Source organism: Ruditapes philippinarum, unplaced genomic scaffold (genome assembly GCF_026571515.1).
Source record: "Ruditapes philippinarum isolate M1 unplaced genomic scaffold, ASM2657151v2 ctg11791_1_1_1_1, whole genome shotgun sequence".
Classification (NCBI taxonomy): Eukaryota; Metazoa; Mollusca; class Bivalvia; order Venerida; family Veneridae; genus Ruditapes; species Ruditapes philippinarum.
Window position 1 is genome coordinate 1 of NW_026855022.1, and position 26,314 is coordinate 26,314.

General features: G+C 30.1%; 2 protein-coding genes and 1 long non-coding RNA gene across 3 annotated transcripts; all 3 read left to right on the plus strand.

The window, feature by feature from the left end:
• Positions 1-32: 32 nt before the first annotated feature.
• LOC132741867 (uncharacterized) lies at positions 33-26,314 on the plus strand. Its single transcript, XR_009627355.1, has 3 exons — positions 33-346; positions 25,228-25,415; positions 26,225-26,314. It is a non-coding gene; the product is annotated as an uncharacterized LOC132741867 (long non-coding RNA).
• Positions 936-3,067, plus strand: LOC132741865 (uncharacterized). The gene is made up of 3 exons (XM_060730130.1): positions 936-1,114; positions 1,700-1,789; positions 2,365-3,067. The coding sequence occupies exons 1-3, from the start codon at positions 944-946 to the stop codon at positions 2,704-2,706; spliced, it is 603 nt and encodes a 200-aa protein (XP_060586113.1). The 5' UTR covers positions 936-943; the 3' UTR covers positions 2,707-3,067.
• LOC132741866 (uncharacterized) lies at positions 4,190-6,232 on the plus strand. The gene is made up of 3 exons (XM_060730131.1): positions 4,190-4,562; positions 5,115-5,207; positions 5,487-6,232. The coding sequence occupies exons 1-3, from the start codon at positions 4,350-4,352 to the stop codon at positions 5,850-5,852; spliced, it is 672 nt and encodes a 223-aa protein (XP_060586114.1). The 5' UTR covers positions 4,190-4,349; the 3' UTR covers positions 5,853-6,232.

A 26,314-nucleotide genomic window follows, 5' to 3' on the forward strand; every position in this document is an offset into this window, starting at 1 on the left:
AACAATTTGAACAGGACCTTGTTTTGAAATAATCAAGGTTTTCGGCGAAGGAATTTCGTTTAAATGTTTTGTTATCTTTGTCATATATGAAGGTATTTAACCTTTTGTTAAATTAAATCCGAAATCTTAAATATTACTTTAATGTTTTAAATCCGGTTACTCTGTGGCATTTTAATCATTGAAATATTTACAAACTAGTTATAGTTAAACGTAGGATATATGTCCGTTAACAAACATTTTGACAAAGAGGCGTTAGTGACTAACGTCCACTTCTTTTGCAGATGTAGGCAGCAATGTCCGGACATTATGTTGGACAACTATATAAGTAGATCACTTTTCATCTAAGGTAAAATATAGCGTTTTCTGAACAGAAAATATTTGAAAATGAGAAATTTTCTATGTAAGAGTATTTGTAAGCTTTTTGCTATTTTCAAGTACCTTTGTCCATTAGTTTCATGTACAGACTCAATCAAACCGAGTCTGCAATTCTTATGTAATTTTGTTGTGATTAATGCTTCCGAGGGATCTCTTTGTTTCCAGATTTTTAACAAGAAAGGTGTCATTGGTATCAATCCAATATTTGCCTTAATTGTTTAAGCTTAAGTTTTTTATATTTTCTGGTTTACGGATAAATTACTTAATTTCCAGATATTAGTGAGAATTTTGTCTCCCTCGGGGGAGTGAGGATGAAGCCCTTGTTCATTACCCGATGAAGTACCAACCCTAAATGAATATGGATTAACACTTTTTTAAAGTAAATGAAAGTATGTATTAATGCTTTGAATGAATCACGTGTTTCCAAGATTTTTTAAAAAAATGTTTCATTGAGTTCAATCGATTCATTCGTTTTTGTTTTAGGTGGATGCCAGTTTTGTTTTTTGTATTATTTAGGGGGATTTAAAACCCCTTACTTTTTAATTTCAGATTTTTTTATGTGCTAGAAATGTTCTTGGTCTCCCTCGAGGGGAGATATGTAACGGATGAAAAGCCGCCTTGTTTTCAAAACGATGAAGGTATCCAACCTGAAATGGATATGGCATTAACACCCTCTTTTGAAAGAATAAATGAACATATAATGTATCTTAAAGCTAAAATTGAATCCCGAATAACACAGGTATGTTGGAATCTATAAATATTTTAATAAAAATAAGTCAGATTTCTTTCGTTAATGTCTTTATTGTTTAGTCGATGATTTCCAATGTTGGGTTGTTTGAAATAGCGTTCCATCTGTGTTTGCCATTGCGCTAACACTTGTTTATGTTTTGTGCCCTGCTTGGCTCTTTACCAATGGCCCTGTGTTTTTGGTTGTTGTTGTTGTTGGAGCGTGCGTCCATAGAAATGTCGAACTTACTAGCTGATTTTTGTTTTCATATTGTAATTATTCTGCACGACGGCTGTTTTTATAGCATGTCCATTTTGCCATATGTGTTCGACTAGAATATAGATCATGTGAAATCCTAATTACAATAATCTTATATAGAAACCTCTAATATGTAAGGACGTTCAGGAATACCCTTTTTAATTAAGATACTAAGCTTAGAGCGATAATATATAAAAATATTAAATCATAATAATAAATCAATAGGTTTAAGCATTAAATATAATATTGAACAATTAACATACTTGATGCTTAATAGTTTACAACATAAAACCAAATTGTTAATTGTAGATACTAAACGTTAAATATCATTGGTTTCAGATGAGAAAAGAATATTGCATAACAAGCGACGCCTCTATGGTGGACTTTACAATAACTTCACAATCTAACAGCCAGAAGTTTAGAAATGATGTAAGTCACGTCATGTTTCTGTATTCTTACATTTAGAAAAATGTGCATATAAAAACAATTTTTGTTTTATTATTCAACACATTTAGTTTATCGAGTTTTTATCAGATTATCGCAATAACGTTCATTCTAGAGTTCTAACGTGATTTTTTCTGCATGTTAATAACATAAGGTCTATAGTAGAAGTTACATATTTCAGAAACCTTCGTTGAAAATCCCGTTCACATGTGATTAACTATGCTTTCCGATGACGTACTGAAGCGTTTTAAATCGAAATAAATGAAATGTTTCTCGAATGTTCTAAATTCAAACTTTAACCATTGCATGTTAGTTGTTCAATTCTGTTTAAATCGAAAGCTTGCAATTTCCGGTACCATTATTGAACAGGCTCAGTCATACGAAGTCAGGATCATTTTTTTTTTGGCGTTTCGGGTGTTTTTTTTTTTTTTTTTTTTTTTTTTGGAGTTTCCTTTTTTTCTCTCTTTTGCAAAGATAATTACTTGAATATTTAAAATATACATATAAGTTAGGTTAATGTTACATTCTTTACCATTAATTTACTTTATTTCTATTCACAGTTCATTGGAAATCCAACATCATTTTTTGAGACGATAACTGGACATTACGAGATGCTTAATCGTTTCACTGACAATCTAGAAGAACTTTCTAAAACAGCAGCTGATAGATATGCAAAACAGAAATTGCTGGAAATCCAAGGCCTAGTTTATGATGCCATGTGTTCCATTAAAATTGTATTGAAATCTCAATATGAAGATCCTAATAGCAAAGTACCGGGTGGAGGAAACAGTTTTCAATATGACAATATTTGTGATCAACAGAACGCGGAATATTTAACGATGTTAATTGGTTATTCAGTAGCAGACTATCTCAATTCATTGTATTCAACTGTCGTAAATTAACTTGAAACGCTTTGACATGCTATTTATCATGAATAAGATCTTCAGAAAAAGCAATAACAAATAAAAAGAACAAAATCTAGGCAATAATCTTATTGTGCTATTAAATGTTATTGCTTACAAAAAAGGATACTACCTTAAAAAGCTACTAGAACCGTTTTACGTTGTTATTGCTGCCTTTAAATTATTAACGTATTAGCTGTTGTTGAGAATTTATTTTATATATGAAACAGATAACAAAAATGTGCAAATATATACCAACAAATAGACAACATACCAACTATTTTTATGATGCACGATCAATTAAAACTATGTTATCATTTGTAGCACTTCAGGAATTAAAAATTATAATAAAAAAACATAAACGTAGTATTTTATGCCTTTTTATCACTCATAATGAAAGTATGTTCTTATGAACGTTTTCGGGAGTTTTCATATACGAGTAGACATTTAGTCAAAATTAAAACTGCTCAATAGAATTTCCTTAAACTTGACATGTTGTAAGAATATAATAACAGAAATATTTTAAGCGAAAAAAGGGGATTTAAATTTATCTGCCCTTGAATTAGAGATGTAATCTCCTTGTAAGGAAAGTGATTTGAAAATTGCCGATATTTCTTTTCCTACATATTCTGCAAAAAAAGATAAAAACTATATATCGTATTTTATATCTACGCTTAGCCTACTGAACACGCAATAGTAAGATACAAAGTTAAAGAGCATTGTTTTATGGTAAGTGTAGCTTTATAAGCAAAACAATTTTGACCAAACAATACTGTATTAGCACATAGTGAAAGAAGATGCGATAAACTTTAAACTGATTCACATGAGCATGTTGACCTTTTGTCGTTCCAATTGTATGCATCTATCTGACGAAAAGCTAGCAATTAGCATGTAGAGAAGGAAATCATATGCCATATACATATTTAATGACTTGAATGATTATTACATAAATATTAAAAAGCATAAAAAATGCAATTTGACTTCATTAGGATAACTTTAAAGAGTTAAACACTACGTCATATCAAACTATACAATATTATTCGCAATAACAGTTGCAAGGAAAAGCAGCTTAAGTACATTTTTAACATCAGACAATCCGACTAACATACTATATAAATTAAATATTAGCAAATAAACACGCATAATGAAATTCAATAAAAAATCTGCGAAGGCAAACATATTTTTTAATATTTCTATTTCTGTCGTGTTAATCATATTAATGAAATATTTATGTTTTATTATTGTTATGTACCCACATACTCGTTACTTTACGCGAAACACTGGGTTCCTACTATGTGAACCACCATTGATTATTCATTATGCATGAAGCAAAATGTGAACGATACAAAACTATTTGTGCGTGATACGTCCAAAATGTCAATAGGGAGTTTTAACGATTTAAAATGCGTGGACCAGAAGTGGAATTGCAGGTATATAAATGTTTCTCAAAACTTTCCGAATCATATTGGTTTGAAGCATTGCTCAACAGAATAATTCATAAAAATGAAATTTATAAGTATCAGTGCGTTTATAGATATATCTATTTTTTATTTTATTTTCTATCTAAATATAAATTGAAAATAGTTTTAAATAGCAAAAGAAACCGTTGTAGTTCGTTTTCAGTTTTTAGTATATTACCATAAATGCTTAAATTATGGAATATTTTGTTTCCAGTTACACATGTGACAGCTCTTGGCATTGCCTCGACATTTGGAAGTGACGTCGGAAACCCACCTTGTTTTATGAATGATGACAAACCACCGGTTATACAGAAACCAATGGATATGGCGTCTTTACAACCAGTCTTGAAAGAAATAAATGATCTGAAGTTACACTCCGAATCTCTTTTAAAAGTGGTAAGATATTATATTAAACATCGCTCACAATTATCATTATTTTAGAACTATGCATACTTGAGTTTTAATTAAAATGTTTAACCGATTCAAGCACTTATCTATCTTATATAATTGTGATAATTCTGAACATCAGAGTAAATTTGGTGATTTTATTGTAATTATCTTTTCTGTTTATTAATTTTATCAAAATTTTAAGTTAAAATATTATCCGATAACGGCGATATTAAAAAAAGAATAAAGATACGCATTATGTTCACACTTTAAGATTTGTTGTTTAAATGCATATCATAAATTATTTTCGGCATCATTCTTAACTGGATTTGGTTATATGAATTTTATAGAATGCCTTCTTTTTCCTTATTCTAATATTATTATCATGACGATCTATTATTAGTCAATCTCCTTTAATTCCTCTTTAATAAGAGATTATTCAATGCATACCGAAAATAAACGTTTTAACACTTTTACATTGTGGCACTTTGCTGGTTAACTACTTGTGCCTGGGAACACCTTTTATTACTTTTGTTACTATCGATTTTCAACTTTTTTTAGATGGAAATAAATTATTGTGTTGATGGGGAGGATGGAAGCTTTTTGACTGTTCCCTATAACCCTTTGTTAGACAAAAAAGCTTTTCTTGGCAGCGTAAGTATTGTTTTCAATATTTTAAGTGTATATTTTTATTAATACACATTTAAAAGAGCAGTATATATTTATGTATATATGTGGTGTACACGCTCAAACTTTACTGCTCAAAAATATTTTTATGTTCTTAGCCACGGTTTCAAACGGTTGAGTTACACAAATATCCTGATATTTAAAGTCACTAAGAATGGTTGAAATTAACATTATGTCATAATTTGTTATCCTTTTTATGTATCTCTATTCATAACATTGATAATGCACAATGTACATGATTTTCAGTACATCAATGAAGACCCTTCCTTCCTCACAATGATACGGGATCATTATGATATGCTCAATCGTCTTGCCAACTACGTAGAAGTGTTACGTGGCATAATAACTGAGAAGACAGCGAAAGATTCTTTGCTTCTTACTCAAGATCATATATATGAAGCAATGTGTACAATAAAAATGTTTTTGAAATCTCAAAACCAAGATCCTCAGTGTAAAGTTCCAGGAGGAAACGTGTCTGATATATTATACATATATGGCCAAGGAACACCTAATAGATGTGTGGAGCAGACATTCGAGTATGTCATCATTCATGACTGTAAAAGAGTAGCTCACTATCTCGAATCATTATATACATACATTCTCAATACATAAAATATTATTGATATAAATGTATATTTTGTGTGCAATATTCCAAAATATAACACATAAAAATATGCCCTAGATTGTGCTTGCTTATTTATTAGTTTTAAATATTGAAAACATGCCAGATCTCTCTTATATTTTCAAGTTATAGTGGATAATGGAGTTCTTCCGAGCGGTATTAAAGCAAAGTAAAATAAAGGAATAGCGCTGACTCAGATTTTTGTTTGTTCATTAGAAATCATGACGAGGGTAACATCGGGCATCATAGATACGCGCACCTTAATGGTTCCTTGTGGCGTAGATGCGATATTCCGACTCAAGGCAAAAAGTACCTAAGAATCTGGCTTTAGATGTTTAAATATATTCACAATCAGTAGGTTCTGAATAACTCGAGTAGTTACTCTTCGGGTCAAATCATTTTTTATTTGTCATCTGTTTGTATCTTTTATATATGACGTAATGTTTTACATTTGAAAGGAATATATAATTGTGCAGAATGATAATGATCAAACAATATTATAAATTGTATGTTAATCCATATTGTCGTATCCAATATAACCTTATTTTTATAATTCAACTATCAGTCGGCACATCTCGGTTATTATGAAGGTCATTAAATATAAATTATCTTATTGTCTTAATTATCACTTACCGAAAGATTTTGTTTCTTTGACGAAATTTATTTGAAATAAACGCATTGTTGGAAATATGAAAATGTAGTTTGCTTGATTAAAATTGTAAAACATGAATATCCCTTGTCTGTTCATCTGTAGTAGGCTCTTAAGAAATGCTTAAACAAATACATAAACAACGAAAATGTAAAACGAAATGTGTACTATAGAGAAAACTGATCGTTAAACAATGTCCAAAGCAGTTAAATTTACAATTATGCAGTCTCGGTTGCATTTACTCAGTTAATGGACAGTACTGGAAAGTGCACGTTCCTTAGCAACGGCTTAATCACAGTTCAAAATTTAAACATGTAAATGTTTAACTTTTGAGATTAAAACATCCGCATATCTGTTCGTGAAAACTGGTTTGGTACCCTAGTAAGAATGCGTGTGTCCGAAACAAGAAAAAGGGGGACGGAACCAAAAAATGTCATTTTTAAAGGAGGCCAGAGGTTATGAAGTCTGAATATCACTGACACTATGACAAAAAGCAGGCATATTGGAGCCGCCCAACTAAATAAGGTTCGTTTAGAAGGGGATAAAAGATACACACACATTAATAAGGACGTGCTGAACGATCTTCAAGGATCAAAGATATCATATTGTTCGAGAAATAGCTTATCCGAATGCACCAATGCACCATCTGCTTTGAATTTGATGAAGTTAGATATTCATGTACAGAAATTGACAATATTAAAGTATATATTTCTGCACTTGTGAAGACGCCCCGAGATCCATATATCCGAAATTCGTTTGGCGACTTAATATACCCCGTTTGCTCACGATCGTGATGCATATGCGTGAATATAATTATTAGTGAATATATAATGAGACAGATGCAGACTTTGATATCTTTATTGGCAAATTCTCGTAACAAAGAACAGTCGGGTGTTATGACATTCATTTTTCAGCTAACATTCTTTTTTAGTTTATCTACTATGATTTCAATTCCTCAGGTTGATTGAAATTGTACAAAACTGGAATTTAATATATTCTAACAAATCAAACTCGTCCTTGTTATATTTCACATTTCAACAATTACTTATCTCAAGAGAACAAGATTTAATGTTTGTTTTCTTAATTCATGATCTGTAATTACTTTGTTAACGATTAAACTAGGTAGGAAAGGATAATTCTGTTCGTCTTTCAAATATTTCCATAAGCCTTTTGACAAATTTCCACCTTATCTATACCAGCAAACTAACAATAGTCATAAATGCCGATTTAAATTAAAATTAAAAAATTGTAGCGATGCATTACAAAAAGAAATGTCGTAAAAATCCGTTTTTTTTTTAGAAAAGTTTTACCAATACAGAAGATACAATACAGAAAGCATGATAAATTAAATGAATTATATAATGGGAGTGTTTTCGATTGTTTATAAAGTGAAATGGTAGATATTGAACAGGATCTTGGTTAGACATAATCAACATAAACGGCGAAGGAATTTCATTCAAGTGTTTGTTTATCTGTGTCATATGTATAAAAATGAAATGCAAATGAAATGCAAAACATAAAATAAAGGAGGTGAAGATACTTTGTTTTAAAAGAAATATAACTACATCAATGAAAAATAAACAAAAGGAATTATCGTTATGTAGTTTCGTGTGTGTATATATATTACAGGGGAAAACATGAGAAAATGAGAAAACAAACTTTTTTGAAGCCTCTTACCCTCCTGTCGAGGAGTAGGTTTCTTTTGAGCATAGTGCTTTACCGATTGAGCTATTGCGACATTTATTATTTACTGTAACACTTATCAATCAAACGTACCGTCATTGAGATGTACAACATTTCATTTACCTTTATAGTATTAATATAGACTGTTTCGTACTATAAATAAATATGAAGAAAGTTTTGTTTATCGTGCTCGGATTATAACTGGGGTATTTTCAGTCTTATCTTGTTTTATGATATATTTCGAATTTACCGCTAAATTTACAGTTAGGAAAATACTTTAATAAGCATTGTATGCTTTCGGATCTGACCCTTTTTTCATCATTGTTAGTAATTGATTGTACGTAAAAAATGTTTGTGGTAAAATGTTTGACATAAAATATGTTTAAACTAAATTTTTTTCTGAATATTACAAAGGATTTTACACACTGTTTAAATTAAAACAAATATCCATAAAACCGATATCAAAATGATTATTTAAATGTTTTAAATCTGGTTACTCTATAGGATTTTAATTATTTCAATATTTTAACAAACTAGTTATTAGTTAAATGTAGGATGCGTATTCGATAACAAGCCAATTGTCAAAGTGGCGTTAATGACAAACCTCCGCTTTATTTGCAGAAAAAGGCAGCAATGTATGGACATTATCATGGAAACTATCATTTTATATCACTTTACTTAGTAAAAATTAAAGTATTCTGAAAAGAAAGTATTTGAAAATGATGAGCAGTTTCATATGTAAGAGAAATAAGAGTTTTACCTTTTCCAAGAACTATTTTAATTTTCCTTTATGTACAATTTTAGCCTTACAAGTTTTTTGTATAAATTAAGATACCTAGCTAAGAACGATAATTGTAAAAAAGAACTGAAATATTTTGTACAAACTCTTTTCAGATTATTAAATATACGTCACTGTCAGCATAATAATGTTTAGACATGTTATTTGGTTATTCAAAACCAATTGTGTAGATGATTAAATTGATCCGAGCCTAACACCCAATAAATAAAAAAATAATATTGTGCACACGCGACAACATTTCATAGCCTATTTAAGAATTAAAACCGAAATATTCTAATTCTTTTTTCTTGATGTATAAAATAATTATATAATTTCACATGTACATGTTTCCAGTAGAAATATTGAACTTATCGACATGCTTATGTAAATTGTATTGTTAAGAGATTATTATAAGAATTATCATACTGTTAACGGAAATTAAACATTTCATTTTCATTTGAAAGAATGCCATTGCAGACGTTTCATATGGGTAAAGGTTTTTTATTTACGCCAGGAGGAATGGCATGCACATGGATACTGATGAAAGATTTATTCAACAGTATTAATATGTATAAATAAAATGGATATGTTTGTGCATAAATCTTATTGACTCCTTAAAGCTCGCGGAATATTTAACAATGCTAATTACTATCTCAATTCCTATTATTCACTTGTGGTTAATGTGGTTGAAATGCTTTGACATGCCATATATAATGAATTAGATCTTTTAAACATTAAAAATCTAGATAACAATTTATTTATGCTATTAAATGGTATTGCCATCCGAAAAGGAAGGGATCTTTAAATAAGCTACTAGATCCGTTTTACAGTTAAGTAAAAAAATAATTTTTCAAATATAATTTATTAAGGATATTTCATTTAATATAACAAGCAGAAAAGGAAATTATGATGCACGATAATTTAAAAACTATATTATAATTTATTTAAGATGATAACAAAAAGCGTCAACATGTAATTTTATCTTCTTTTATCAATGACAATGTCAGTATGTTCTTTTTTTTTAATTTTTTATTTAGTTGTTTTCGCGCTGATGAACAGTACTTGTTTGTATCGCGGAAACTAAGACAGAATTATAACGATTATTAGAAAACAAATATAATTTTAAATGAAAAAAAGACAATATATGCATTAGAATGCACATTCCTAGTAGGGAAAGTGATTTGATAATTGCCGATATTTCTTTTATTACAATTTCGCTTTACTTACTACATCAATAACTAAAGTTTAAAATTATATATCAATTGTAGTTTATATCGCAGCGTAACGTATTGAATTCGTATTGGTGATATACAAAGAAATTTTGACAAAAAATTACACAGTTATACAAAATGCGTTACAATTTAAATGCACTCACATGTTGATTTTTCTACATTATACTTGAAAGATATATGTTCAGTCTACTCTTATGCGTATGTTAAATATACAGATAGATACTCGGCCGAAGTAAAACTGTAAGTTCACTGTTAAATAATATAGAAATGTTAGCGTAGCTTGATTTGTATTTGTACAAAACTCTGTATCAACGAAGTTATAAACTAGGTTTGGTTATGAGACATTATATTTTTAAGTTGGTGAATGAAGTTCATCGTAAGTATTTGTATTTCTAATTAGAGATTTATTGTGATACAAACTACAGATATAGTTTAATTTTCACTTTACTTCTCTCTAAAATTTACAGATGTTAACATAAAACAAGATAGGTCTCATATGAAATGTACAGGATAATTATTTTATTTTCTAGTCAAATTGCTCAGATATTTAAATTCTGTTTAACATTACTTTCACCCACAAAATGTTTTACACTGCATTCAGATCTCTCTACATTTTCTAGTGAAAATTAAGCAATTATCGTTAATATTGTAAATAATTAATCAACAGTTAATTTAGAACTCCTTAATATACTATGCAAATGTTAATAATCAATGGAAATATCATGACAAAATTAGATCATTGAATAGAAGAATTATTCTCTCCTATACAAGCCCTTAAGGAGCGCCAGTCTTTGCGTATTATTTGTTGCAATATATAAATGTTTAAAGAAAATTATATATTTTTGAGGGTACTAAAGCAAATCTTAAGTGAAGTTTTGTCTTTTACGAAGATATTTTGAAAATTGGATTTAGTTCTTGCTATGATATTTAAGTAGATGTATGTTTAGAGCACGCTCTGTTCTTTTTCAAATTATTTTCATAAACTAATGACTTATATTTTAAAAAGTTATTCTGAACCACAGAGTAGACGAAATAAAGAAATTCTAAGTTTCTAAATTTAAATTTTTAAACATCGAAACGGTGATATATTTCATCAGTATGATATATTATGTATGATATTAAGTGCATTAATATATGTTTCGAGACTGAAAAATGATGATTTATTATCAAAACCTGGATAAGCATTTAAACGATATATGCCTTGTGAAGGAATATTTTTCATTGGTAACAATTTTGGAATCTTATATCTTATTGTATTATTCAGGATGGGCGATTGTCACTCTATAAGCAAGTCAGTGTTCCCGTCAGTGGTGTTTGGATCATTGACACTGCAACGTCCATTGGTTGCATAAGGAAGAGTACAATGTCAGGCTAGAGATTATAACGCACGTCTAACGGCGGATTTATGATATAAGATATATGCATGCCGAATATAACCTGTCGTGGTAAATAAACTAAAGGGTTGTGTTTAGAATTAAATAAATTACGCCTTATATGACTAAGAGAGTATCATTAAATCAATTTCATAGTGAGTTATTGAGTTATTTCTTAAGATGTTATTTTCACTTATCATGTTTAACTTCACAAGGACTTTATTTTTCGTTGTTGATTATTATTTTCTCGAATAGAACATATCAGTTTAGTTCGACTCGACCTCTGTGATATTGCATTTCAAATACATTTTGATTTGATTTTCCTTGATTTATTTTTCATTATTAAAGTATATTGAATTAAATTAAGCATTTTGTCATGCATTTTGCTGTTCAATTTATACAATGGCTACTCATAAAACATTGTGAACTCTCTCAGCTAAAATCTTTTAACCTAACATTTAATAGTTATAAACATTTAAGTGTTTTTGCGTTGCATTAATTAATGGTCAAATGAAATAGGTTGATTTGTTCCTTTATCAAAAATAATGTCATAGCTTTAGAATATATTGTGTGTATGTTTATATTTCTGTAAAATTGAGGTTTTGTTATATAAAAGACTCTGATTAAGAATATTTATCGTGACATTTTTATTACTTTCATAGTGACTGTATATTCTATATTATGATTATTTCATCTGAAGTCACTTTCCTGTTTTAAATACGAGCTCGTATGTACACATATATACCTTTTATGTCTAAATACGATATCATTAAAGAAGACAATGTAGAATAATGTCTTATATTTATATTCAATTATAAGTGTCAACCGGAGTAAGCTATTTTAAATAATTTTACTGTAACTGTTACTGTTTTGAATAAATTTGACTATATATGTATAAAAAATTTGATTTCTTTTGTATTACGGTTTCTGTTCTGAAACGCAATATACTATGTAATACAGTTTTAATTGTACTACGGTTACTGTATTGGAATTAATGGGCTATATTAGAAACTCATATTTTTGAAGTATTACCGTAACCGTTAACTTTTTAAAAATATTCGTCATTTTCACACAACACAGTTATTTTTTCAGCTTGTTATATTCTTAAGATACATCACTCTTGGCAACATGGATGCTCTCAAACTCACTGTCACTGTATTATACACATATACTGCTCGCTCTGAAAGCTTAAGAAACTATTTAGGGAAAAGAATAAGGTTTAATCGTACGTAAATATATATAGTTAAAAATGTCTAAAATATATTTCAGTTAAATGCATATATTTACAGCAATTAATATAATGTTTTGTTAAGAACAGTTCGTCACAGTACAATAATCCTAGATGAACCTTAAAAAAACTAATCTGTGGCACAGTACAAATACAAGGTGTTTTCACCTATGAATGAATCTAGAACGTAATGTTGTTCAATATTGTAAAGAAAACAAGGTAATAGTAGTATCGTGGCAATATCATTAGGAGCAGGTGAAAACCTTCTCAAGCGTGGTTTAAAAATGAGATTTGTGCTAGATGGACTGCACATGTGCTGACAGATGAGTAGAAAAAAGCTCGCATACAATGCTCAAAGTTGTGGCTGTAACAGTATCCAAATTAAAATGTACGACCTTTTGCAAATGTCGTCACTGGTGACGAAACATGGGCTCATTTTTATTAACCAAATCGACAACACAAAAAACAAAACTACAGCTATAATGTCTGCCAAAAGACAATGCATGGCAAAATCTACTGTCTGATAACGCTTAATCGTACAAGGCGTCTGCAGTACAAGACTTTCTGATGCGGACAAACAATCTTTGGACTCCTCCATCGGCCATCTTAAGCTAACCTTAGGACATATGTTTTGTCAGGTGAACAATTGATCAATCCCTACCTTGACCTGTTATTTGAACAACAAAAGATCTAACAACAAACATTGGCATGTGCTCTGTTATTAACAAATATGTCGTGGTGAAATTCTTATTGCAATCACTACTCTGATAATACGAATTAGACAGGTCTGGGATCTGTGCATAAGTTCAGATCAAACACCTTGGTCCCAGTGTATTAAAACGAGCCGTGTACCTAAGTATACTATAAAATGCCTTCACAGATTGGATCTTGAGACTGAAACTTTGTATGTTGGAGGGTAAAACTTTGAGGTAACAAATTAATAATTAAGTGAAACCTATAAAGAATCTAATGTTACGCGCTTAGATGCATTTTCATTTGAACATTGCTCGTAGTTACACTTAAATAAAATATATTTACATTAGATTTGATAGCTAGCCACAATTCACTCACTCATTACAATATTACATTAGTTGCCGGAAGTGTAGGTACATAATTTATCACATTAGATGGCATATGGGAACATGACAGCATTTCATTAATAATCAACCGTTCATAATAACATATTTGTATATGTGTAAAGGGCATTTGTCTAGTATGGATGCATTTCATTTTCCCTAAGTATTTCAAAAATGAAGAATACTGTAGAAATGTATCATTTTGATATATTCATAAAATATTGCTTGAAATAAAAAAAGTTCTAAGAGATTTTGTATGAACATTTGTATATACATATATAATGAATTATATTATTTTATTTTAGTTTTAATATCTTTCTGCTTTTATAAAAATATGTGTTTTTGGTTGATGTTTCTCACACTTGCCAACAACATCCATATATAATTCTTCCGTGGATAATTGTGATGTTTGAAACTCAAATTCTATCAATGAAATTATATATTGTAGTACAGAGCTTTCAATTTACTTTAAATATTAATTTGCCTATTTATCTATTATTCATACATTTATACATAACATGTATACACAACAATAATGTCGTGCTGAACGATCTTCAAGGATCGAAAATACAACATCATTGATTACATGTACGGGGATACTTTTTACAGCCGCCACACGGCACAAGTAACACGGATGTGACAATAAAATAGAGTAAACAGAATCCCTAAAGAAAGTCCAACACGACAAAATTGAAAATGTTGCAGGCTCGGTTTAATTGTGCCTGTTCATGGACGGTACTGGAAGGTGCAAGTTACCGTCCACGCCCCCTAAGAAGACTTAAAGATGATCTAAATTATCTTTCTATAATATGGTTAAATCTCTCGCCCTCTCACATCTCTCAAACTTAGTTCCATCATTTCTGTCGTAAGATAGTCTTTAAAACATTGTCATTATTTGATAAAATACGTAATGGCCAAAGTAAATCAAAAGTGACTAACGCTTGGAATTCACTAGCACCCAAAATCCGTAACTCACCAGCTCTATAATGTTTCAGAAAACGCTGGAGATAAAGTCACATCAAAATTACTTCCTATAGACAAAACTCTTTCCTAAATCCTAGATTACGCATGTACTACATCTGTCAAGAAGCATCTCTTTATAACAATATCATTAAAAGTCCAAATGCATGTGAGTTATTGAAATCGAAGGCTCAAAATAATGTTTCCCATTTTATATCCACTTTATACATACCAAAGGCCACTGTGATAAGCCTCAGCAGCATTACGCCAATCAATGAAAGTATATTTGTCTTTGAAAATAACTCTCTTTATTTTAACAGAAATACGATCCTCTTCAAATGTAAAACACATAAAGACGGATTCAAGTCTTTTATTATCTATGTTTCAATAGTTTTCTAACTTTTCTCTTATTTTTAATTCGTAAAATTATTTAAAGTTTAATTGTTTATTTTGTTTAGGTTATTCATTCAAATTTTCGAAAATATATGTGTTAAGCAGAATCGAGAAAGTTATGCACAGATACAACATAGTTTACTACATCTTCATACTGCCTGAAGTTAATATCCTATACATTTTTAATGATCTATACTGTACGCAATCCGCTATTTACGACTGATTTGTCCACTATTTTATCTGGTCAAAGCCATTTATTATTTTAGAGACAATAATTGGACAAAATAGAGTATGATCAGACGGCGTCTTTCGCATACCATCAGCATACTAAATGATAATGATTTGTTTTGATTGGGTACATGGCGACGTTCCAGCTTTACTGGTGGAGGAAGACCTCATGTACCCTTTTGTGCATTATTTCAGGCACGAACGGGCACCTGGTTAGAAGCACCGACGTTCCGTAAGACAGCTGGATAGTTTCCTCATATGAAATAATCCAAAATCGCTGTCGGGAATTGACCCCACAGCGGTGAGAGGCAAGCGATTTGAAGTCAATGACCTTAACCACTCGGCCACAGATACCGAAATGTTTATGTATGATGTCCAACTTTAATATAGGCATATATTATCATCGTATTTCCGACCAGATGCTATGTCTCAGATGTTTAAGTCAATTATAGAAATGCAGTGTTTGTTGCATTTTTTCCTCTAAAATCTGTTTGATCAACATAACTGACAATCACTTAGTGAAAACCTAATTAAGTGAAAACCTAATATAGTTAAAAAGTATACACAAAGTAACAATTGTTTGTCCACGAATCACGTATAAATGTTCTTGAGTTAGTAAAATATTGTTTTGCCTTAAACCTCTATAAAAATATCCACAATCGTATACATCAATAATAACACTATTCATTTATGCTTTCGAAAGCTCCCCTCTTTAACGTGCGCTGAAATATTGATCTGTTTGTAGTCCTCTGTACTGATAGGATAGGCAAATCATCCTTGTTTAGACGCCGCCTCGCATTGTCGTCAAGTTTAAACAGCTAAATGCACACACAATATATTAGATTATCTGTCCTTTTGGCACTGGTTGTCTATGATTACAAACCTCAAGATAATGGTAAATTGTCCTTACACTTAAAAACTGCCTTGTATTAAATATTTGATGATGAATTTCACATATCAATGAAGACGATCACTGTCAAATGATATTTAAGCGATAAAGTTTTATTAGACACTAGATATGTAATGTTGTTAATATGAGCTATGTTTTTATTGGATTTAAGATTAATATTGAGATATTTAATTTCTAGACCACTCAGTGAAATATATATATATATTAAACACGCATTGACGGTATATTGTATGTAATTATCACGTTTCTGAAATTGACTTCCGTAGTTGCTTTTCAATAAATAATTAAATTATTATATCTCCATACTGAAAGTATAATTTATAATATTTGACTAAATCTGCAGATAATATGTAGTTAATTTTATTATTATATTAGGATATTCTGTACATAAAATACTGAAACTATTATTTTATAACGATTCAAGATTAAAATCGTTTGTAATTATTATTATAACGTTTATGTAACTTATGGTGTGAGCCCGCTCTCTTTCCCTTGGCCCGAATATTAACTGACCAATTTCCATCATATCAACATGATATTCTATCTAATATTGTAAGAAAGAAACCTAAGAAACTGTCTTCATATTAAGGTTTTTGTGTACAAAAAGGAAGTCTTATCCCATATTTAGACAAAAGTATGATATACTCCATTGATTCCTGCTAACATTAAAATTTTAATGGCATTTTTATTCATTTCACACATAATCCCAATGCAATTTCATGACGCATTTTGACATTTTAAAACGACACTTTTTGTATTTAATTGTAACCGCCCTTTGAAGCTTTTTGAAATATGAACACGTATGCTCATTGTTTATTCTAGTACTGGGAGCATCTAAAATATTCAGTTACCTTCAATATTACACACCCTGATAGCTACGATGAAATTTAATTGTTGTTCCAGAGATACATAAATAACACATGTTGAATGTAGTAGAAACATTCAATTTGCAATTAATATTCCAGAAATAAATGTCACCATTCATAAATGCTGCTTTTATAAAATATTATATCTTTTAAAAAGTTGAGTAATAGTTAAATGTCTATTAAAGCCTACATGTTCGTGATTATGTGTGGCTTTTGAGTATTTTTACGTGGTTCATATCAGTTACCAGTGATACATTTGGGAAAACACAGACAGTATATAACACGGTCTTTAATGCTGGACATTTGTTTTAACTGCAATAGCGGCATAATATAAGAGTTCAAGAAAGAAAACATCACATTTTGAGCATATTGGATAAAGATATCACAACAAGTTTGGATAACTTTTAGGAGAAAGTTTAATTTTTGGTATTTTTTGTTCATCTTATCACAACGACTAATGATGGCTTTCAGAATGAATAAAGTAATTCTTGGTAAGTTCTTTACATAATCATCGAAATATCTTATAATCCTAACGAAAATGTATGAAATAGATTATTGTTTCAAAAATAATTACAGACATTAGTTACTTTATTTCAATCAAATAAAAGTAACTAGATGAACAAAAACGTGAAATGGGTATCCTATATTAATCAGAAATATTTAAGCTTACTATCAAGTATTTGTTTCAGGTGCTTGTGCATCAATGCTAGTTGTGGCATCAATTTTGGAGTGTTCAAGGGCAGATATAAACCCTCCATGCTTCTTAAATGATAACGAAATGGAACTTGCTCCAGATCGCTCATACAGATATCCGGGAGTTTTTGTCCTTATGCAAATATTGAATTTAAAATCAGTAGTAGAAAATCGATTGAACGAGGTAAGTAAAATATTACATATTATAAAAAGATGATACAAATATGTCAATTTGTCGTCGTGGACTTCATCTTTCCCCCTAATTTGTTGATGGCTACACAATCTACCAATGCGATAAGTGCATACCAAGACCAGCATTTTGTTATCAATGTATGCAATATTATCTATCCAGTCAGTACATATGAAATATTTCTCATAATGAGGAAAGGTCTTATCAAAAGCTCATCTAATCTATTCAACGGGGAAGGGTTAAGTGTCCAACATCAAAATGATGGGATAAAATTGGAATGGAAAAAACAAAAATTTAAATCAGTTAGAAGAAGCGACTAAACAATTAAATAAACAACATACATTATATTAAAACTATATTCGATTGAAACAAAAACAACAATTTTAAATGAGCTTTTGGTTGTAAATCTAACACAATCCTTGTTAAGCATATTGTGAAAGACATTGTCCAGACATTAAGAAATAGACCTATTGAATATTTGTGATGAAAGGACTGACACTATGCTCTTAATCCGTCAATAACATATTCAAGCATTAAAGATCAATGAGTTCAGATTAAGCTTAATTGTATAAAAATATACATTCTTTTATAATTGCAGATGAAGCATTTATGTAAACCAGATCGTGATCCGAGTTTCATTAGTGAAAATCTTAAAGAAATGCAATTCCAACAAAAAAACTTGTTTTCCAAAGTAAGTATTTATAAAGATGCGACAATTGATTTTTGACCAACCGTTACTGATGCAGATTTGATACTTATAATGGATAATATTCTTACTTGAATAACAACATCTATTTCTAATATTATTATAATGAAGATGATGATATTCTGGAGTAATATTACATGCTTTTGTTATGAAATCAATGTTGTTAATGTTGAAATAATTAAGCTCAAATATCATAAAACTAGAACATCAATTCTCTTCAAAAACACATATATTTTGAAATATTTTGTACGGTATATTTCTTATAAAATTGTCATTGTCATAACAAACTCTGTATTCACATTGTTATATATATATTGGAATTTTTTTGATTAATATGCTTTTAGACTTTAATAAGATATAATTCGATACTTTGTTTTCTGTGGTTGATTTAATACAATAACTTAGTTTGATCAAATTGATAATCATAACAATATATAAGAATATAAATGCTTATATATCAGAGGTTTTGTATTGAATAAACAATGCAATTTAAGGGATGACTATTTAGAAAATACAATTAAAAAAGACATGCCTTGTAAAACTTTTGTGACGCTGAATACGAACTACATAAACTGACTTAAAAATGTAAGATTAAAAAGCACAACATCACATTTTTTTTAAAAACATATTCATTTTATATGTTCTGTTAAAATTAAAACATTTTAATAAATGCTTCTTTCTGTTTTAACATAAGTTTATGTTACAAATACAGAATGTTAATTTTCAATTTATTCATAATTATTTATATTTGGCAAGTTACTATGTAATACTTTTATGCAACCAATTGTGACTGCTTATACATTGTTTTCTTTTTCATATTGCAGACAGTTTCGCTAAGATTGCCTTTATTAATTACAATAAGGGAACAATACAACATACTCAATACTTTAGCTCTTTATCTTCAAGAAATAAGTAAAACATCAGTAGACAAAATGGCATGGAGTTCTTTAGCATCGATTCAGAACAATGTGTATAATACTATGTGTATTATGAAAATGGTTTTGCGTGCACATGGTCATGACCCAGACAGCGAAGTTCCAAGTGGACAATTGTCTCATCACTTTTACGAGAATGTTAAAATTCTGCCAGACAGATGCCTACAACAAAATTTAGAATATGTCATAGTTCGTGATTGCAAAAAGGTCGCGACTTATCTCGAACGCTTTTACAGAAATGATTATTCACTCGGCTTAGTTTTCCTTTAGTAACGTATGCAAATATTTGTTTATATCCGTTCAATGGAAATATATAGAAAATATGTTTTCAAATTTCATCTTTTACTTTCCTTTTTGAATGAACAGAAATACTATCTTTCAACATTTTTATTTCCGAATACTGGTGCTGTCTTTATTGACAACTTAAAGAGGCGGTATGTTATTATGATACTTTAATTGATGTGTATACATTGAAAAAACATGCACAATTTGTCTGTATAAATGTATCCAAAGACTAGCAAATGTGACACATTTCGGCATGACCATATGTAAATCAGAGAGTTGACATCATCCACAAAGTCGAATATGTTCTTCGTTTAAAAAAAAACATTATTTTCATTTATTTATTTAATCATTCTGGGGGTTGGGTGGATTGGGGAGAGGCTAAGTTTTACAATTTTGAATTAACACATTGCGAGCAACATCCCAGCTTCATTGGTAAAAAAAAACCTTTGGAGCCGCTGAATGCTTTGGTTCATAAAAAACAGATACCTGAGTAGACCATCGACATTCCGTAAACTTTTTGCATAGCTTCCTGCAAGCTCCATGGTTTGATTTGAACCCACAGCGGGGAGATTGCGAATACAACAACATTAAGCACTATTCAACGGACTCGCTAAAATTATATTATTCTTTAGTCAACTCCCTTAGATAAACATAAATTTTGAATCTGCCATATGAGAAGAAACACGTATGAGTCATTTGGGAGTGCCCACTTAACTTTAATCATTGCTCTGAATTATCCATTACCATCGATGATGGTTTTTAATGGTCAGGAAAATTCCATGTGCATTTTCTTATTGTAAAGGTGCACCAAAGCGTAGTACCCTTATTGGAAACATCATTTGCGGTATATCTCAAGAAACTAGAGGTAGCTTCAATGATTAATTGCGCTCTTTGCCACATGTCGTGATAGTAATCAATGTATTATTGTTTCGTACTTACTTCGGAAGGACTCTTAAGAGTTGCAACGCAGCATTGTAAAAGTCTGGACATAACTCGGGTAAACGAACAGCAGGAATTAGCATACATATGTTGTCTCTGAATCAATATAGTCATATTGTATTTGTCTGATATTCATAGCACGAAATATTTACCTTGACCAAAACATCGGGATTGTATTACCTATATCCTTCTTACTTCAACAAAAATTACGTTTTCAGACGGGGTCTATTTACATTAGTTTACAACGATTTCTTTTTTTGTGTTTTTTTGCACAATAAAAATGATAGTTCTGAAAAATAATGAAGAGGAAAGGATCTGAAAATTTGCACACAAGATTGGAGCAGATCTTAATCAAATGGTACAAAAAACTTGGAAATTCGAAAAAATATTTTATATATCCTGATATGTCAAAAGTACCTCTGTAGAGTCCCTTTATCGTTTACTTTTTTTACCTTTGTTTAGAATATGAGTTAAAATATTGCATTATGAATAAAGTAATTTTGCTTTAAGTATTATTACGTATATATTATTTGTCCGGTTATCCGACCACAGACACTTGGGGTTATGCGAGTAGCTTTCCTTCTTGATACGCACTTTTATATACAATGGCTAACTTTATTTTGAAAACCGTACGTCAGAATATTTTTGCATATTATTACGACCTGAATGCATGTCTTGAACAGGGAACTTGTTTTTTCGCTATTTTGACAACGTTTAACAAAAAAGCTAGCTAAAATATCATAATGTTATAAAGATAACAACTTTCGCTTCCTTTAGATGTGAGAGGAACGAAATGGCTTTTTTGGCACTGCTTTGCGCTCTAATTTCGTGCTGAGATCCGGCCATAATTCTCTTACGAATAAAACACGTGTATTTTGGAAGGATTTCATCTTGTCAATTCAATAAGTACAAAAAATTCACAGTTGCGGTTCGAATAAAATGGATATTTGAACACTTTATGTAAAAATATTCTCGCAAACAGAGACAAAATCAGAGTATTATTTTATTTTAATTATAGTGAATTCGCTTACACGCGCACGTGCGACAGATGTCGATAAAGTATATTTCATTTGATACCGTTTTATAATATTTTTATTATTATTACGTAAACAAACATGGGACACGGTGTTTTGTAATTTAATGTGCAAAGTTTAGAAAAAAGGAAAGATCGGATAGTTACATATATCTTTTTATTAGAAGAATATATACCTCGGCTGACTGACGTCAGAATTAAATGGCACGCGATAACATAAATGCTTGAAATTCATACATGTCACTCATGTTAAAATTTTGAAGCTTGGAATTTTCGGAAAATTAAAGCATGTGTAAAATTGAAATTTTAAAAAAGGTTATAAAATTTTGTTCAAACTTGTTTACGTGCTAGACACTTTAACGTGTCATACTGATATGTGCAAAAAATAATACTAGTCTACAAAACATTTTTTGTTAGTTTTTAACATTCAGTGGCGGAGAAGGACGGGGTCTACACTCCAAGTCTCTGTGAATTCGACAAGAAAGTTAATTATGAAAAGGTGCTGCTCTTTTTGACTACAAATATATTATACCAAACAAATATCTACTATTTACTTCAATTAATTCGCGAATCATCATTATACTTGTGATGATAAAAAGATAAGTGGTATTTTGTTTCTAAGTAGGTAAATATATTAATGTATATAAAAAAACAATACTATCATAAAAGTGTAAATATTACGTTTGGTAACTTTTGAGCGCAGAAATTAGTATTTGTACAACGGTACAGCGTAAAGTTCATTGATTTAGAATGCTATGTTTATTAGAGTTTTAGGTGCCGACGTTTGTGATCCTGTGATAACAGGTAGTATGTCGTTTGTGGTATGATATCAATGAGTAAATCAAAGTTCTACAAGTTATAGGCAGTTTTGTTGTTATCGTTGACAACAGAAGGTTAATTTCAGGCAGCATAGGGGAAATTACAGACAATTTTGAGATTAATACAGTAGTGATGATAACCTGATTCAGTTTTTTTAAATGAAAATGTTGAACTATACTGAAAGTTTTAACATTTTATCGTGCTTTCCTTATTTGCATTGTTATCACGGTTTTACTATCAAAGGTCAATGAAGTTTTACATCATGAAATTATGTTGATAATTGTAAAATATCATTGTCACTAGTTAATACATTCCGTTCAATTCCGATAATTTGAGAAAAATAACAAAACAACCGCCCCACTAAAAACACGCACGAAATCACAGAAATGAATTTAGTTTCTTTATATTTAACGTTAGAAAATCGTCCCGATTATTTTCACAAACAATCTGCTGACAACTATGATGTATTTTAATTAAACACACTTCACATCGCATATCTTACTCAGATGTCAATCTTATTTGCTAATTTATTAATTGCTTATTTGTTAATTTCATTCGAAGTATTGTTTAATTATTGCATTTGCAAACTCTTTAAAAGAGCATCATACGTAAATCCATGATTATATTTCTCCATAACAAATTGATTTTTCAACTGTTATCTTCAAATTACAACACATTTCACTCCTTCATTAAGTCACAAATCTTTAACTCATACATAAATAATACAACAATTTTATCTTAAACGTGATTTATCAGTTAATCTGTCAACCTTGAACAAAAAAAATACAACAATTTAAATGACAACCGTAGAATAAGAAACTTAAAATGTTTGCCAATTTTAGCTTATCAGTGTTCAAATCGCTGTCATTTTTTATTTTAATCTGTCAGAAGAAAATTCTATCGCACCTTCTGTTTTACAACTGATTTAATGTTCATTCATATTAAATGAAGGAATTTTTTATCAAAATTGATACATTATAAGTTATTGAAAATGATTATCAAATGAAATATATAAAGTAAAGTTTGAGGTTGTCCATTCATGGTCCAGAATGTTAATATAAAGTTTGTGATTGTTGATAAACTTTAGATAATAAATTTCTGTACAAGTCATATGAGACAAAGTAGCAATCTTCTTTATGAAAAACACCTGTATCATTATTCCTATAGAAGAGAAATCAAACTCAGTGTACAAAAATTAATGTGTTATAATAGCGTTTGACAACCGAGGTTTGAATATGGCACGTGCGCTACCCCTTGTACAGAAGGTAAAATCTGCGTACTAATTAACTTATTCTTAACTTTACCTGAAAAGATGGAAAATTTTCTAAGTGGCTGTACAGTTTACTGACGTTTCAATAATAGTTGTGTTTAAGAGAACAAAATGAAAGTTAACTTTGTTTTTATAATTTACATTTTTTTAGAGTTGTCAATAGTACGAAATTTGTTAGGCTTAACATTAAAAATAAAACCTATGTATACTTATCTTTCAATTATCTACTTGATTTATGTTTGAAGTTGATCAATAGTAAAAACACGTCCATAACTATTGAAGTATACAAGCAAAAAAATTGTTATAATGAATACGCAATGAGTAAACAATAACTCACGAGAATAATCTGTTGTCTCTAAAGTACCCGATTTATCATACACAATAAGAATATTATATAAAAAAATAAGCATATAAGATTGAGATAATTTTAGTGTCCTGTTTATAAACGACATGAAATGACAGTAATTGAACAGGATATTGCTTTGAAATTTTGAATGCCTATGGTGTAGGAATTTATTGTAAATGTTTATCTTTCTTTGTCGTAAACTATGTCAGGTGTTTTACCTTTTACTTAATCGTGATTATTCTGAACATAACAAGTGGATTAGACATATTGTTTGTATCTATAAATAGAATTTTAAAGCCGATGTCTATCGATTAGTTTAATGTTTTAAATCCGGTAACTCTGTGGCATTTTAATCATTAAAATATTTACAAACTTGTTATAGTGATATGTAGGATATATGTCCGTTAACAAGCCTTTTGTCGAAGAGGCGTTAATGACTAACGTTCACTTCTTATGCAGATGTAGGCAGCAATGTCTGGACATTATCTTGGACAACTATATAAGAAGATCAATTTCCATCTAAGGTAAAATATAGCGTTCTCTGAACAGAAAATATTTTTAAAATGATGAGAATTTTTTTTATGTAAGAGTAAATATAAACGTTTTACTATTTTCAAGTACTTTTGCCATTAGATTCACGAAAAGGCTTATTAAAAATAATTTGTCATTGAATATAAAACAATTCATTCTGACTTTAACTGTTTAAAGGTGATATAGTTTTGTATATTTCTGTAATTTTATACGGATTTAAAACGTTTACTTTTATATTTCAGATATTTATGTGCCAGCAATGTTCTTGGTCTCCCTCGAGGGGAGATATGTAACGGATGAAACGCCGCCTTGTTTTCAAAACGATGAAGGTATCCAACCTGAAATGGATATGGCATTAATACCCTCTTTTGAAAGAATAAATGAACATATAATGTATCTTAAAGATAAAATTGAATCCCGAATAACACAGGTATGTTGGAATGTATAAATATTTTAATAAAAATAAGTCAGATTTCTTTCGTTTAACCGCCTCCGTGGTCGAGGGGTTAGAGTCGATGACTTCTTATGCAGTTACCTCTCTGGCGTGGGTTCTATCCCCGGGAGATGCTTTGGTAGTTTAGCAAGGAGGTAGGGAGTCCAGTACTGGTGCAACTCTCCACGAACGATGGTTAGGAAACTACCCGCCTATATGACTGATATACTGTTGGGAAAAGGCGTAGAGATGAAACAAACAAACAAACAAACAAAATTTCGTTAATGTGTTTATTGTTTTTCAATGTTTTCGAGTGTTTGGTTGTTTGAAATAGCGTTCCATCTGTGTTTGCCATTGCGCTACTTGTTTATGATTTGTGCCCTGCTTGTCTCCTTGCCGATGGCCCTGTGTTTTTGGTTGTTCTTGTTGTTGGAGGGTGCGTCCATTGAAACGTCGACCTTACTAGCTGACTTTTGTTTTCATATTGTAATAATTCTGCACGACGGCTGTGTTTATAGCATGTACATTTTGCCATATGTGTTCGACTAGAATACAGAACATTTGAAATCATTATTACAATTGATACCTCGTATATCTTTAAAATAAACCTCTAATATGTAAGGACGTTCAAGAATACCTTTTAGATTAGGATACTAAGCTAAGAACGATAATACATAATTTAAAAAAATCATAAGGTTTAAGCAGTAAATATATTGAATAATTAGCATACTTCATGCCTAATAGTTTACAGCATAAAACCAAATTGATAATTGTAGATACTAAACGTTAAATATCATTGGTTTCAGATGAGAGAAGAATATTGCATAACAAGCGACGCCTCTATGGCGGACTTTACAATAACTTCACAATCTAACAGCCAGAAATTTAAAAAGGAT